The sequence below is a fragment of the Dendrobates tinctorius genome, unplaced genomic scaffold, assembly GCF_039654945.1.
Source record: "Dendrobates tinctorius isolate UK_male_01 unplaced genomic scaffold, ASM3965494v1 ptg000105l, whole genome shotgun sequence".
Lineage (NCBI taxonomy): Eukaryota > Metazoa > Chordata > Amphibia > Anura > Dendrobatidae > Dendrobates > Dendrobates tinctorius.
This window is the reverse complement of record NW_027361773.1, coordinates 765072-779510: the sequence shown is the minus strand read 5'-3', so window position 1 is coordinate 779510 and position 14439 is coordinate 765072. Positions and strand designations below refer to the sequence as shown.

General features: G+C 45.4%; 1 protein-coding gene across 2 annotated transcripts in view; it reads right to left on the bottom strand.

Moving 5' to 3' along the window:
• The window catches only part of USP6NL (USP6 N-terminal like), a 267801-nt gene extending 254014 nt beyond the window's left edge, over window positions 1-13787 (bottom strand). Inside the window, exons 1-2 of one of the 2 annotated variants that reach the window (XM_073588992.1) lie at window positions 13471-13787; window positions 10122-10169 (exon numbers count right to left, since the gene is read on the bottom strand). Coding sequence is in view for 1 of the 2 variants with exons in the window: in XM_073588991.1 (XP_073445092.1) it covers window positions 13471-13474 (4 nt within the window). In the remaining variant the exon portion in view is untranslated. The remainder of the gene's footprint in view (window positions 1-10121; window positions 10170-13470) is intronic. The other variant, XM_073588991.1, reaches the window with a different exon arrangement.
• Window positions 13788-14439: the final 652 nt, after the last annotated feature.

Below are 14439 nucleotides of genomic sequence, written 5' to 3'. Positions count from 1 at the left end.
ACATCCCTGGATTTAGGATTTCTTGCTTTATGTTATGGTGATCTCAGATTACATAAAGGGAATCTGTCAGCAATTTTTCTAAGTACAAGTCGTCAACCTTGGAGCTGAGACAGGAGAGATGTATGCAGGTGTTCATTTACATGACTGGGCCCAATAATCATTGTACTATACATGACAAGTCTACATATGCCAAGTTCACAGTGCATATGCAAAGCTATATAGATACTGCAAATATACCACACTCATTTATCTGGCCATGTTTTTAAGAAATCCTTTTTGTGAGAACTGAAAAAGAAAAAAAAAACACCGTCAAGATTTTGTTTCGGGAGATTTGCATATAATTTGGACTAATCACACAAGACTCATAGGTGAACTTGTAAAGTCCAGTTTGATAAACTGAAATATAAAAAGGGTGGTAATGTCTTCTAACACAGTCAGTCACAGGTTCCCATCAGGCCAGCGGGAAGAGAAGACGTCCACGATTTGCTAGAGGGGCAATGGTTGCCTGCCCAAGAACAGATTTGATGTCAACCTACATTTGTTAGAATGAACCTTTAAAAGACTGATAAACATGGACAGGGAAGCAGAATGCATTTGGCCAAAAGTCATTTATTGGCTCAGTGATCATTACTTATTAGCTGCAGGGGATTATAGAAAACACAATGTACACAGTATATTTTATTGGAAGATCAGGTTTTAACATGATACGTGATTTGTGATGTGGAATCCATGATAATACATTAAGATGCAAAATATAGTGACACTCATGACAGTGTAACACACTCTTCATCAACCCTCTAATATCACACTGCTGTTATATTAGTTGCAGTATTGTGATTGCAATATTGTTACACACCTGTCCCAGATCCACAGTTTGCTTGCCTCACATCAATCTACTAAACTCTGCTGTGCTGCACGGCAGACTTTGCAGATAGCCTGGCATGATCCCATGTGATTATTTAATTTCTATAGCGGCGACATATTCCGCAGCACTTTACATTTCAGAGGGGACTTGTATAGACAATAGACATTACAGCATAACAATAATCACATAGATCATAACAGATACCAAGAGGAATGAGGGCCCTGCTCGCAAACTTACAATCTAAGAGATTATCTGCCCGGGCCTGTGTCATGCTCACCACGACACACACCTGTGTCTTGGTATTAAGATTTCAGTGTTCCCAAGGCTTTCGGCTCGTCAATGCACGGCTTCCATCTGCCTGTGGCTTCCAGTAACACTATTAGCCGTCTGCAGTCTCCAGGAAGTATCCTGAATGACTTTGGCTTCCAGTAACACTGTTACCCGTCTGCAGTCTCCAGGAAGTATCCTGACTGCCTTTGGCTTCCAGTAACACTGTTACCCGTCTCCAGGACTTCTTCAGCTTCCAGTACCTCTGCTGCGTGTATTCCACGTGCCTCATTCATTCGCTGCACTGACACCCATGTGCCACCTGGACCTTGGGATTAAAGGTTGCACCTCCCTGGGTGAGCCTAACAAATATGCTATGAATTCAGCCCATGTCTCATTTCTTATATGTGTAAAACTATGCTTATCTGTATCAGTGGGTCTTTATTTTTTTTTTTGCCCGCAATGATCTTCTTGTGAACACCAAGTGAAACATCGGTGTGATCTGTAAATTGGATCAAAATCAGACATGTCCAAAAACTAAAGTGAAGAGCACCATAGATTGAGTAATGTTCTGTGAAAATTTTAAAATATAGCTGCATCATACACAGCTTGCACCTTACACAGGTGGTGGGGCGATATCAGGATGGTTGTCAGATATTAAAATAAGCATTTTATGAGCACAGCTTAAAAAAAGATAACTCATGGGGCCAAATGTATTCAAATAGGTAGCACGGTGGCTCAGTGGATAGCACTGCAGCCTTGCAGCGCTGGGGTCCTGGGTTCAAATCCCACCAAGGACAACATCTGCAAGGAGTTTGCATGTTCTCCCCGTGTTTGCGTGGGTTTCCTCCCACATTCCAAAAACATACTGATAGGGAATTTAGATTCTGAGCCCCATCAGGGACAGTGATAATGTGTGCAAACTGTAAAGCGCTGCGGAATATGTTAGCGCTATATAAAAAGATTATTATTATTATTATTATTATTATCTCTGCCCACCCAGAGTGCAGTTTGTACTGAGTAGAGGGGACACTGATGGGCTGTTAATCATGCTAGATGGGTGGAGACAGTGTAAGAATTTTGATTATGAAGTTGATTAGCCAAGTAAGTTCACCAGCATCATCAGGGCTATGACCTATTTAATGTATACAGGATATACTGCAAAATCTCGAGACATGTACACTTTAAAAGGCCGGTCAGCAGAGAATGACTTCTAACCTAGCACAGGTGCTCTGTGCACGCCTGTTGTGGCCAATCATTTAAGTGCAGCTTCCCACCTACTAGATTTCCTGCATCTCCAACCCCCTTTTTCTTTGATAGATAACTCTGGATTTATAGAGAAAGAACGGTGGAGATAGATGGGAAGGTGTACTTAAATGTTTGGCCACACCAAGGTTGCACTGAGCGCCTGTGCTTGGTTTGAACACTCATTCTGTGCTGATCAATCTTAAAAAGGGAAATTTATAGTGATAGTGAAGGGAGATCACATGCTACTGAAATCCAGATTATCTGTCCTTTGTTTAAAAATGTACAGCAATTACTCTATAAAACTTACAATATGAATTGTATACTTTATTAAATATATCTGTTAGACCTGATGAGCCTGGTGTGCCTACTTTTAAATACTCATCAAAATAACTATATGATCCAGTTCGTAGAGCATTCCTCTAGAGAGGACCAAAAACTTCCAAAAATGATTGTACAGCCATTTGTGTAGTGTGTCGGTCTGTCTATAAATTACTTTTTATTGGTTTTACAAAACAAGAACAAGACCAATAAATAGGTTTAAATCGGAAATCTCCAGAGCTATTGTTGCTGGCTCCTTGAATTGCTGTGTGTTTTCTTCACACATGGTAGATTTGTTGCAAGTTTCTGTACTTGTCCCATTCACCTGAAGCTGCAAAATCTGGGAGCTGACTGCAATAGTTTGCACATAGGGCATGTTCCTCACTCACAGCATTGTGATCCCAAAAGTTAAATACATGTTTCAAGATCAGAACTGGTTCAAATCAGGCAGTACAAGTGAGATCTATAGCAACAATATGTTTCCCATTAGGCCTCTTTCACACTTCAGTTTTTTGCATCAGTCAAAATCCACCAAAAGGACGGATGCTGGATCAGTTTTAGAACTGATGACAACGGATGCCACCCATCCGTTTTTTTGACGGATCCGCAAAATGACTAAGTTTAAAGGAGAGAGAGAGAGAGAGAGAGAGAGAGAGAGAGAGAGAGAGAGAGAGAGAGAGAGAGAGAGAGAGAGAGAGAGAGAGAGAGAGAGAGTGAGAGAGTGAGTGTTTTTTGGGTCCGGAACCAGAAAGAATTTCGGGTTAAATGAGTGTCTGGAGGATCCGCCAGAAAAAAAAACGTTACAAGCTCCGTTTTGAAATCTTTGAGGATGGTGACGGACAGCAACTTTTGGCGGATCCTCAAAAAAAACGGATGCAACGGACAGCAATCCGTCACAATCCGCCATTAATGAAAGTCAATGGAGAAAAAAAACGGATCCTCAAAAGAAAATTGAGGATCCGTTTTTTTTCAAAACCTGGCGGATTGTGACTGATTGTAAAAAACTGAAGTGTGAAAGAGGCCTTAGTGACTAGTTGTGTATATACACACACACACACACACACACCATAACTAATCACTATATTAGTGGTTGCTAATATACACACTGCACTATTCTAAAGGTCAATGCCGTTGCCTATATGGGACAAGTGTACCTTAGGACATGCACCATTTTCCAGCATTTTATAAACTTACCGTATAGCATTCTCAGGAGATTCAAGGCAGCATTTTTGAGGCTTTTTATTTTGTAATATTTAAAAGGATATCCCCACCTTAAAGGGAATCTGTCAGCAGTATTACAACACATCCCAAACCATTTATATGCTATTAAAGCTCTTTCAAAGACAAGTCAAGCAATATCAGTCTGTTCCTCTGTAGGCTGTAGATCTGAAGCCTGTGTCACTCTAGCTCTATTTTGTGCCCAGTGCCGACTCCTCCTAATTGACTGACAGCCTCTAAGCTGTGTGACTTCACGCCAAATGAGCCAGAGCTGAGTGGCGAATAGAGCTGGAGTGACAGAGGCTTCAGACTTACAATACTTCAGCCTAATTTGCATATCAATTTCAAGGGACTGACTACGCAGAGGCTTCACTGGATTTGTCTTTGATCGGTTATTTCCTGCACTGTCTTTGGGTGTATCAAGTTAAGATTATCGAACAATTTCCTTCACTGTACATAGAATGTACATGGATTAATTTTAAAGACTTGTGTATGGTGCAGTCATGGAAACCATCATTCACTCAATTGTCAGTACATGTGTTTGGGGGCCTTCAGTCTGCGATCTTCATTCATTTGAAGATCATATAGGCTGAATGCTGGCTCTGGATCCTGCTCTCTTCACTTGCTTTCATGTATCAGCACAGGTATTTATTTCCTCTCCTTAAAACTGTGATACTTTTCCCTCTCTCCACAGCAGATCTGTGACAAACCCCCTCCTGACTAGCATATATTCAGTCCGACTGCGCCACAAGGCGCCCATGGGCTCATTGTCGCTCCTGTTGTAGTGCACAAGACTGATTTTCCATACAAACCGATGGGTCTGGATAGGGGAAGAGCATCAGCTACTCGGATCCGTTTTATGGAATACTGCGCGGAATGTAAAAGCAGCTCCAGCAAGGCAGACATACAGAAAGCAGAACACTGCCTTCCCCACTGCAGCTTGTAGACACAACTGACCCAGTGCTCACAATGGCTTTCTGAACTCAAAAGCTTTGACAGATCGGATTTTTTTCATATACCGTAAATATAAAAAATAGAATCATGTTACAATCATTCTATTACAGTTAGGCTATGTGCACACGGATGCAGAAAATTTCTGCACGAAAACCGGACTCCTTCCCAGAAAACGCGCCTTTTTTTTCCAGCGCGTTTTTTGCATAAAAAATACGCGTTTATGCGTTTTTTTATCGGTCGTCCATGACAGCACCACCTGAGAGAGGGGATCTGCCCTTCAGGAACAGGAAACCTACAGATACAAAAGGGCGGCACCTCTCCCACGCATCAGTTGGTTTCCTGTTCCTAGAGGACGGGACTTCCTTCAGATCGTCCATCATGGAGTCGTCGAGGGATTCCCAGGCCGGCTGACCGACTCAGGTAGCGGGGGGGGGGGGGGAGGGGTCTCCTACCTCGGTCAAGCTCGGGGTACCTGGAAGCGCCACGGTGGGGCCGGGTAGGTCGCCACGGCAGTGGTTAGAGCAGGCGGAGCAAAGGGTCCGGTGGACAGCCGTCTCCAGAATGCGGGCACCAGGTATGTATGCAGGCCCCTCCTGATGCGTCTCCCCCCGGGGTCCGTTCTCAAACCCCCTCCGGCCGGGTCGGCGGTTGCGTCCGGTCGGCAAGTGCAGGCTGGCGCGCATGGGGGCGGCGGGCATACCGGAGCCGGGGGCGCCGTGCCGGCTCCTTTCCACGCGCTCCCGCTGCCTCTGACGCGCGGCGGAGGTGACGCGGCGGGGAACGCCGAAACCGGAAGTCGGGTGCCGGCCGCCTTCCTAGTGTGCGCCGTGTGCGCGCGGCGATCCGGGTGGACGCGCGGTACCTGAGGCGGTGGGGGGGGGACGGAGCATGCGGGGGAAGGTCGCGAGAGGGTTCCTGGGGGAGGTGCCGCGCCAGTGCCCTGCTGACTGGATACTGGGAGGCCTTAAAGGGCAGGAGGTGATGCTGCCGGGGTGCTTCTGAAGGCCCAGCGATGGATATGACAGAAGCCCCCATAGAGCAGCAGGACGTGCAGGAGCGCCCACAGAAGGAGGCCTCGGTGAAGACTCATACGAGTGGCCAGCAGAAGAGAAAGCGGACGAGTGAGCAGAGCCGCAGAAGTTCCTCCAGTCTAAAGGTTCCCCCTGCCTCCCTCCGTGATCCGGTACCTGCCTCATCTGCATGGGTAAGAGATCTCCGTGAATGTACCCTGATGCAGTGTTCCCTTATGCTAGAATTTGGAAGAAGTTCCTGCAGCGCTCTGAAATAGTTGCTGGGGGTTCAACTCCAATAAAGCAGATCTTAGAGTTTCTTCAGAAAGGTCTGGATATGGGACTTTCCACTAGTACTCTTAAAGTACAAGTATCAGCTTTGGGGGCTCTCTTTAGCTGCAACATCGCAGGTAATTACTGGATCAGTAGGTTCATTAAGGCAGCAGGTAGGTCCAGGCCAGTAGTGAAGGATAGATTCATGCCATGGGACTTGAATCTAGTCCTTACGGCCATGACGGAAGCTCCATCCGAACCTATTTCATCAGCTTCCATTAAAAATCTGTCCCTCAAAGTAGCCTTCCTGGTAGCTCTAACCTCAGCTCGCAGAGTAAGCGACATCCAGGCATTATCTAGGCGTCCTCCTTATATACAGGTTAAGGACGATAGGGTAATACTCAGACCTGATCCGGCGTACTTGCCTAAAGTGGTTTCTAACTTTCATAGGACTCAGGAAATAGTCCTTCCATCCTTCCTCCCTAATCCAGCTAATGAGAAGGAAGAAAAACTACATACCCTGGATGTTAGGAAATGCCTCATAGTATATCTGGCAGCTACCGATCCTTGGAAGAAAGATAATGCCCTATTTATTTCCCACAAAGGCCCTAGGAAAGGTTGTAGAGTGTCAAAAAATACACTAGCCAGGTGGATTAGAGAAGCAATTTCTGTAGCATACACTTCAAAAGCAGGTCGCCACCTGGGAAACTGAGGGCACATTCCACCAGAGACATGACGACCTCGTGGGCCGAGAGATCAGAAGTCTCCATCGACCAGATATGTAAGGCGGCTACTTGGTCCTCTCCGAGCACCTTTTATAGTCATTATAGGCTAGACTTGGGTGCTTCCACAGACCTCTCTTTTGGTATAAGGGTACTGCAGGCTGTAGTCCCTCCCTAAATAGTTATTACTCTCTGTAATTCTCTCAGGTGGTGCTGTCATGGACGACCGATAAAGTCTTAGTTACTCACCGGTTAATGGTATTTTTCGGAGTCCATGACAGCACCCGTATATTCCCTCCCTTTTAGTCTATTTTGGGTGTGCACTTCTTCCTCTTATACGTACACGGGTAATTTAAATAGTTGTGTATAGTATTGTATATAAGTTATGCTATTAACCATTATGGTCCTCTGTGCTCTGTAATACAACTGATGCGTGGGAGAGGTGCCGCCCTTTTGTATCTGTAGGTTTCCTGTTCCTGAAGGGCAGATCCCCTCTCTCAGGTGGTGCTGTCATGGACTCCGAAAAATACCGTTAACCGGTGAGTAACTAAGACTTTTCCGGAGAGGCCCCAGTCTCATAGAAAGAAGCCCCTGAAGAAGCAAGAAGCGAAACGCGCATAGGGAATCCGCCTGTCCACATATCATATAGGTTGGTACTTCTTATTTTGACTTTTCGGCATTTGTTTATAAATCTGGCCATCTCTCTCCCTTACTTATTGATGCCATTCTTATATTAGCTAACAGTCTCATATACCAGCTGACAGTTTTTCATACTGGTGGGCTTTTTGACCCCTATTTGATGATTATAACATATTTTGTATCATATGCACTGTGCACTTTATGGGAGATGCTGCTTACTATTGCATTTAAAAGACAATTGCGAGAAAGCAGATTATGTTATTATCTGCCTGCACTTATAGATTAAAATTTGTATCATGACCCTTATTCAAATGTGGTAATTGGATGTCGCTGATTTCCTTATTTGTACTGAATTATATCTTTTCTATCTACATATTGTATTTTATCCGAGTATAAATAAAAATCTTATATTTTATTCATTGCTCTTGAGCCATTTTTTCATTGGTTTGCTCATAGAAAATAGTTAGAAATGCAGATTTTTCCGCAAAATTAATGAGCATGCTGCGTTTTTTACCGCGATGTGTTTTTTTCGCGGAAAAAAAACGCATCAATGTGCACAAAAACTGCAGAATTCATTAAAATGAATGGGATGCTTCTTTTAAGCGTTTAAGCATTTTTGCCGGTAAAAACGCTTAAAATAAGCGAAAAAAAAACGCTTACGTGTGCACACACACCCCCTTATTGTTATTCCTAATTATTGGCCATTTATACCGGAGTGTGGAAAAAAAATGAGGATTCAGAACCTTGGCTTGCCCTTGTAGTTAATATTTAGAAAGTAACAACTTTGCATTTAGGAGGTAAACAAACAATGAAAAACCTGTAAGATATATTCATAGTTTTAAAACAAAATTCTTGGCTTGTTTTTTTTTTATGTCCTATAGAGAAGCCTGGAAGAAAATGAGGAAAAAAAAGCCACACATGAAAATATGTAAAGACAATTTAATTTGTTATAAACGGCTCAAACAAAAAGTGAACGAAAATTACAACCACTGCAAATTGCTGCATGAAGCCAACCTTCTACAGAAAACTTCTCACGAAGCAACACAAGTAATTTTAAGGAATCGCTCGCACAAGCGTATGCACCGGACTACTATCCAATGTCATATCAAGATAGCACTTGGCATAATGTTATTATATGGGGCAGTGCACATTGCATCGCACTCACCCACTGAAGTCTATGAGTGCATGAAAAACATCGGACTACACTCAGATGACATCTGAGTGCAATTTTGTTTCCGCAAACTCACACAATGGAGAATGCTTGCTCATGTTCACCTCATTTGTGCTATGAATCTCTCAGCCGATCAGAGTTTGAGTTGAGTGTGATTTACATAATGGATCTGATCGTTTCGCATGAGAGAATCTTCGCTCATGTGACCCTGGCCTTAGACTAGCTAAAATATAGAGGCACATTACAATACAACACGCAGCCATATATATTGGGCAACTCAACTATTGGGTTTTGCCAGACAGTATGCTACTACAGACACAGGTAGAAAACAAATAAGGAAATCTGTCAGCAGGAATTCACACCCCAAACTATATGTGAATGTACTGTAGCTCTTTTTTTAAAGAAAACTCCTATGCTACCTTTACATGCCAGTCTGTTCTTCCATTACCGAGAAATCGGCATTTGAATTGAATATGAAAATAGCCATTTTAGATCTGAAGCCTCTGTCACTCCAGCTCTATTCTCCACGCAGCATCCCACCTCTTGCTTGACTGACAGCCTGTCTGTAGTGAGACTTCAGGCAAAGAGGTCTTCGATCAAGCAGGAAGAGGCAGCGCTGAGAGGGAACAGAGGCTTCCGATTAATATAGAAGATTGCACATGAGTTCAAACACAGGATTTCTCAGTAACAGAGGAACAGACTGGCCATGTAAGCTATTGCTAAACTTGTCTTTGAAAGAACTACATCCAAATAGTTTGGGGGGGGGGGGGGGGTGAAATCCAGCTGACAGATTCCCATTATCCCAAAGGTTTAAGCAAAAGTATGAAATCTGGCGTATAGCCTTGCAGGCTAAAAGAAGGATACAGGCTAATACAGACAGTAACACTGATCATTGCATGCTATGAAAGAGTCAAATGTTGCAAAGCACATGCAGAGTAATGAGCGCTTCTCCAATGTTGGCATAACAGCAGTGCAAATAAACAGGAGTCATTTCAGAGCAAACGTATTCATTTTGGCCCAGCGCCTTTCCGCCGCACATCACTAACCTTTAATCAAGGAAGCAAAAACTAAAGCCATGAACAGGGCATTCAGATGGTTACACTGAGATTCTCATAGACGCTGGCTACTTCACATTTAACCATAGCTAGGCATACAGCCATCCTATTGTTGAGATTACTCAAAATAAGGCCATTTCCAACGGGGACACAAAACTTTGCTTGTCTTTGGGATGTCATCGCCCGCGCAGGGCTCTGTGCAAGCTCTGTGACCATGCTTGGTTGTCACCAGACAGATGTGTCACACACCACAAGACAATCACTATGTGGCACGAGGAGACGTTCTGTGATGATACACTGCGATGCAAAACAAAAAACACAACACCACAACACACAGGACCATTAGTGGGATGAGTGCAGTGGAAAGAAACACCATTCTACCTTAGCTTTATTGCAAAGATATGGCTCACCACCAACTCTGCCCCAGCCCTGAAAGAGAGGGACATTTAGAGGATAGGTTACGGGAAAGGATGCAGATCACATCACTTTATATATGCGCATAATGCAAGCACAACATAGAAAGAAAGACGATCAGAACAGTTAGACCTAAAGTGCAATATAATGCATAAAGTCTACATAGCTATCTATATGATCTAGGGCCTGGGCTCCACAACACTGACATGGAGACCATAGCTGGGCTCCTGAAGGTTTATTAGCGGAGGAATACAACGTGGGTACGGTTTCTGCACTGCCCACAATTGTCAGAGAAGTTCTGCAGTCAAGTACAGACAGTCTTATTAGTAAACAAACATAAAAGGTGCTTTCCATGGCAGGTGAATGTTATTGTTTTCTTTACAATTACAGCACACTAGATCACTAAAATAAACACTTTGGCAGGCAAGATGTCTACAGATATCCAGACCCTGGTTACCAAGGTCCTGAGATCTGTCTAGCTGTATCTTAGAAGGGTTGCCCCAGCCCGAGACCCCGCTAGTCATCAGCTGTGCTCTCATTATCCACCTTTTATTACTCCAATAATAATAATAATAATGATGGAGGAATAGGGCATTGCAAGCAAGATATGGCCATGCTGGTATCTGTAGTGTGGAAGCAATGCTTGGGAGGAAAGCTCAAATTGGGAGACAGGTTTCACAATGCAAACTATTAGTCACTGAATAAATCTGATAGACCACATGAGGCTGGTGTACTTAGGATTATACAGCCATTCTTATATGGCTTTTTAAACTGAAGTTAAGCTTAGTGTTTTACGAGTAGAATATTCATTTCAATATCAGCCGGGAATAAAAGCAATGCTAGGCGAATGTTCACTTTTCTTTTCCTCCGAAAAATCAGCAAACAAAAATAAAAAAAAAAATACCTCATTGTGAACACATCCTAATAAGCATTATCAAAGTAAATACACCAGACTCATCAGGTCACTGGTGACCATGTCAAAATAAAGACTTGGTTTAGGTTATTGGCCAGTCATGATCTTGCACACAACCTTGTTCTGAATGGATCTATGCCAAATGACAGTGAGCCAAAGCACCTAATGATGAGACTAGGGCCATGTTCACACGTATTGGGTCAGTATTTAACCTCAGTATGTGTAAGCCAAAACCAGGCGTGGGTGAGAAATCCAGAAGTGGTGACGGGTTTCTATTATACTTTTCCTCTGATTGTTCCTCTCCTGGTTTAGTCTTACAAATACTGAGGGAAAATACTGAATGTGGCCTTAGGAGGAGATTCACGTAAGATGTTCTTTCCTAAAGGTGACAGAGCATGGACTGGTAAAAAGTCCCTCCCTAGGGAATAACACTGATGTCATTGTACACAGCGGCTTCACAATGCACATTTCCAATTTAGGGCTAGGTCTAAGAACAGCAACTGACATTGTAGGCAGCGTAAATTGCAATGCTGCTTCTCATAAAGTATGTAGAACAAATTCTTTGCAGACCTGCAGCTTACACAAGGCGATGTGCGGCTGAGAAGGTTTTTAAGCTTAAATCGTTTCACACAAACTAGTTTTGTTTGTTCTTTGGATAATTGGCAGCCTGCTCAGACAGACCAATTACAAGAATACCAGCGTTCTTAGATACCTATTTTTATTTGACCAGTGTAAATATAACTTTACTTTAAAAAAAATAAACACTTTACAAGGGTTTTCATCATCCAGAAAATCAGGATCATCAAGAGTAAACCCAATCCAGGTGATCGGCTGGCATACAGCATGTATACAAATGGGCAGACTTGTGAAAGGTGTCTGGCTCCGGTCAGCCACAGCGAGATCAACGCTCCCCGGGCTAATAGGAGGGGCGAGCCCCCTATTAATGTAAGAGAAGGATAAACCAGTTCCTGCATAGTACATAAAGCAGCCTACAGTCTTTCTTTCTCGCTGCGGAATATGTTGGCGCTATATAAAGATTATTATTATTATTATTATTTCTACAGTACAAAGACTTGCTTTCTGGAGAGCAATGACTAATTCTAGAAGGTCTTCGCTTCCTCTTCAATGTCTGGAGGGTGACAAGTAGACACTCATAAAGATACATTATGCCCCATGCTTCCATGGTGATGTCACCTACATAGTGTTGTATGCAATAAGGAAGATGCAGGTGGAAAACACCAAGTGTCCAAGTGTTCATGGAGGAAGCAGCTCCCATGGTCTCAGGTGTAGGTACAGCACCTATAATAACTCCAGACCAGAGCCTGATGATCTGACCACACAGGAGGAGGTACACCCCAGGTCCAGGGATATTACAGTGGGCACAGCCTGTGCTGGGCATAGTGCAGGGCACTGATGATCTGACCACACAGGAGGAGGTACACCCCAGGTCCAGGGATATTACAGTGGGCACAGCCTGTGCTGGGCACTGATGATCTGACCACACAGGAGGAGGTACACCCCAGGTCCAGGGATATTACAGTGGGCACAGCCTGTGCTGGGCATAGTGCAGGGCACTGATGATCTGACCACACAGGAGGAGGTACACCCCAGGTCCAGGGATATTACAGTAGGCACAGCCTGTGCTGGGCATAGTGCAGGGCACTGATGATCTGACCACACAGGAGGAGGTACACCCCAGGTCCAGGGATATTACAGTGGGCACAGACTGTGCTGGGCATAGTGCAGGGCACTGATGATCTGACCACACAGGAGGAGGTACACCCCAGGTCCAGGGATATTACAGTGGGCACAGACTGTGCTGGGCATAGTGCAGGGCACTGATGATCTGACCACACAGGAGGAGGTACACCCCAGGTCCAGGGATATTACAGTGGGCACAGCCTGTGCTGGGCATAGTGCAGGGCACTGATGATCTGACCACACAGGAGGAGGTACACCCCAGGTCCAGGGATATTACAGTAGGCACAGACTGTGCTGGGCATAGTGCAGGGCACTGATGATCTGACCACACAGGAGGAGGTACACCCCAGGTCCAGGGATATTACAGTGGGCACAGCCTGTGCTGGGCATAGTGCAGGGCACTGATGATCTGACCACACAGGAGGAGGTACACCCCAGGTCCAGAGCTCTATATTACAGTGGCCACAGACTTGTGCCATGGGCACTGATCATTCAGCATGAAGGACACTGAGTGATCACTGTGTACACATCACTTCCAGGACTTCAGCCTTCTCCTGTCACCCATCTGTCAGTCAATAACAGATCACCATGGCAGCCACACTGTGGCGGTGTGCAGAGCAGTCAGTGAGCGGGCAGGTGACGGCTCCTGCCCGGCTGGGGACCACCTCCCCCACTACAACCCGAACTTTTCCCAGCACTCACTCATAGCTGGAACAGGACGCGGTCTCGGCTGCTCCCTCAGCTCCGTCACACTCCGGGACTCCCGGACACTGCACTACCCTAGCCGGACATCCCCGCTCCTCACACCGTCTTCCGGTCCAACAACCGCCTCACTGCTGGGGGCCAACTTCCGCATCTCTCAGGGAAAACGGCCCCACCCAGACGTCACCGGCCACGCCTACTGCCATGGGAACAGCTCCTCCCATTGGCTAGGGCACCGGGTCAAGAGGCGGCACTGGGCAGCGGCTATTTCGGGGTGACGTCATCAAGGCGGCGACATGGCCAGGGAGTCGGGCTCAGCGATGCTAAACAGCGCTATTTATAGCCGGCATAGTAATCCCATTGTGTCTCTCCGGAGTGTGGGAGTAGTGCTGCCATGCGCCTGTGGGTGGGGCCGGTACCGGCTCATTAGGGAGGTGGAGGAGCCACTCAGCCAGATACCGGAGAGGGGAGCGCGCTGCACGTAGGATAATATGGGGCCGAATCACCAAGGTGTTTGTGCTACAATCCCGGGGTACAGCAATCCTAGAATACGGCAATCCCGGGATACAGCGATCCTAGAGTACGACAATCCCGGGGTACAGCGATCCTAGAGTACGACAATCCCGGGGTACAGCGATCCTAGAGTACGACAATCCCATGGTACAGGCAATCCTAGAGTACGACAATCCCGGGGTACAGCGATCCTAGTGTACGGCAATCCCGGGATACAGCGATCCTAGAGTACGACAATCCCATGGTACAGCAATCCTAGAGTACGACAATCCCGGGGTACAGCGATCCTAGAGTACGACAATCCCGGGATACAGCGATCCTAGAGTACGACAATCCCATGGTACAGGCAATCCTAGAGTACGACAATCCCAGGGTACAGGCAATCCTAGTGTACGGCAATCCCGGGATACAGCGATCCTAGAGTACGGCAATCCCGGGATACAGTGATCCTAGAGT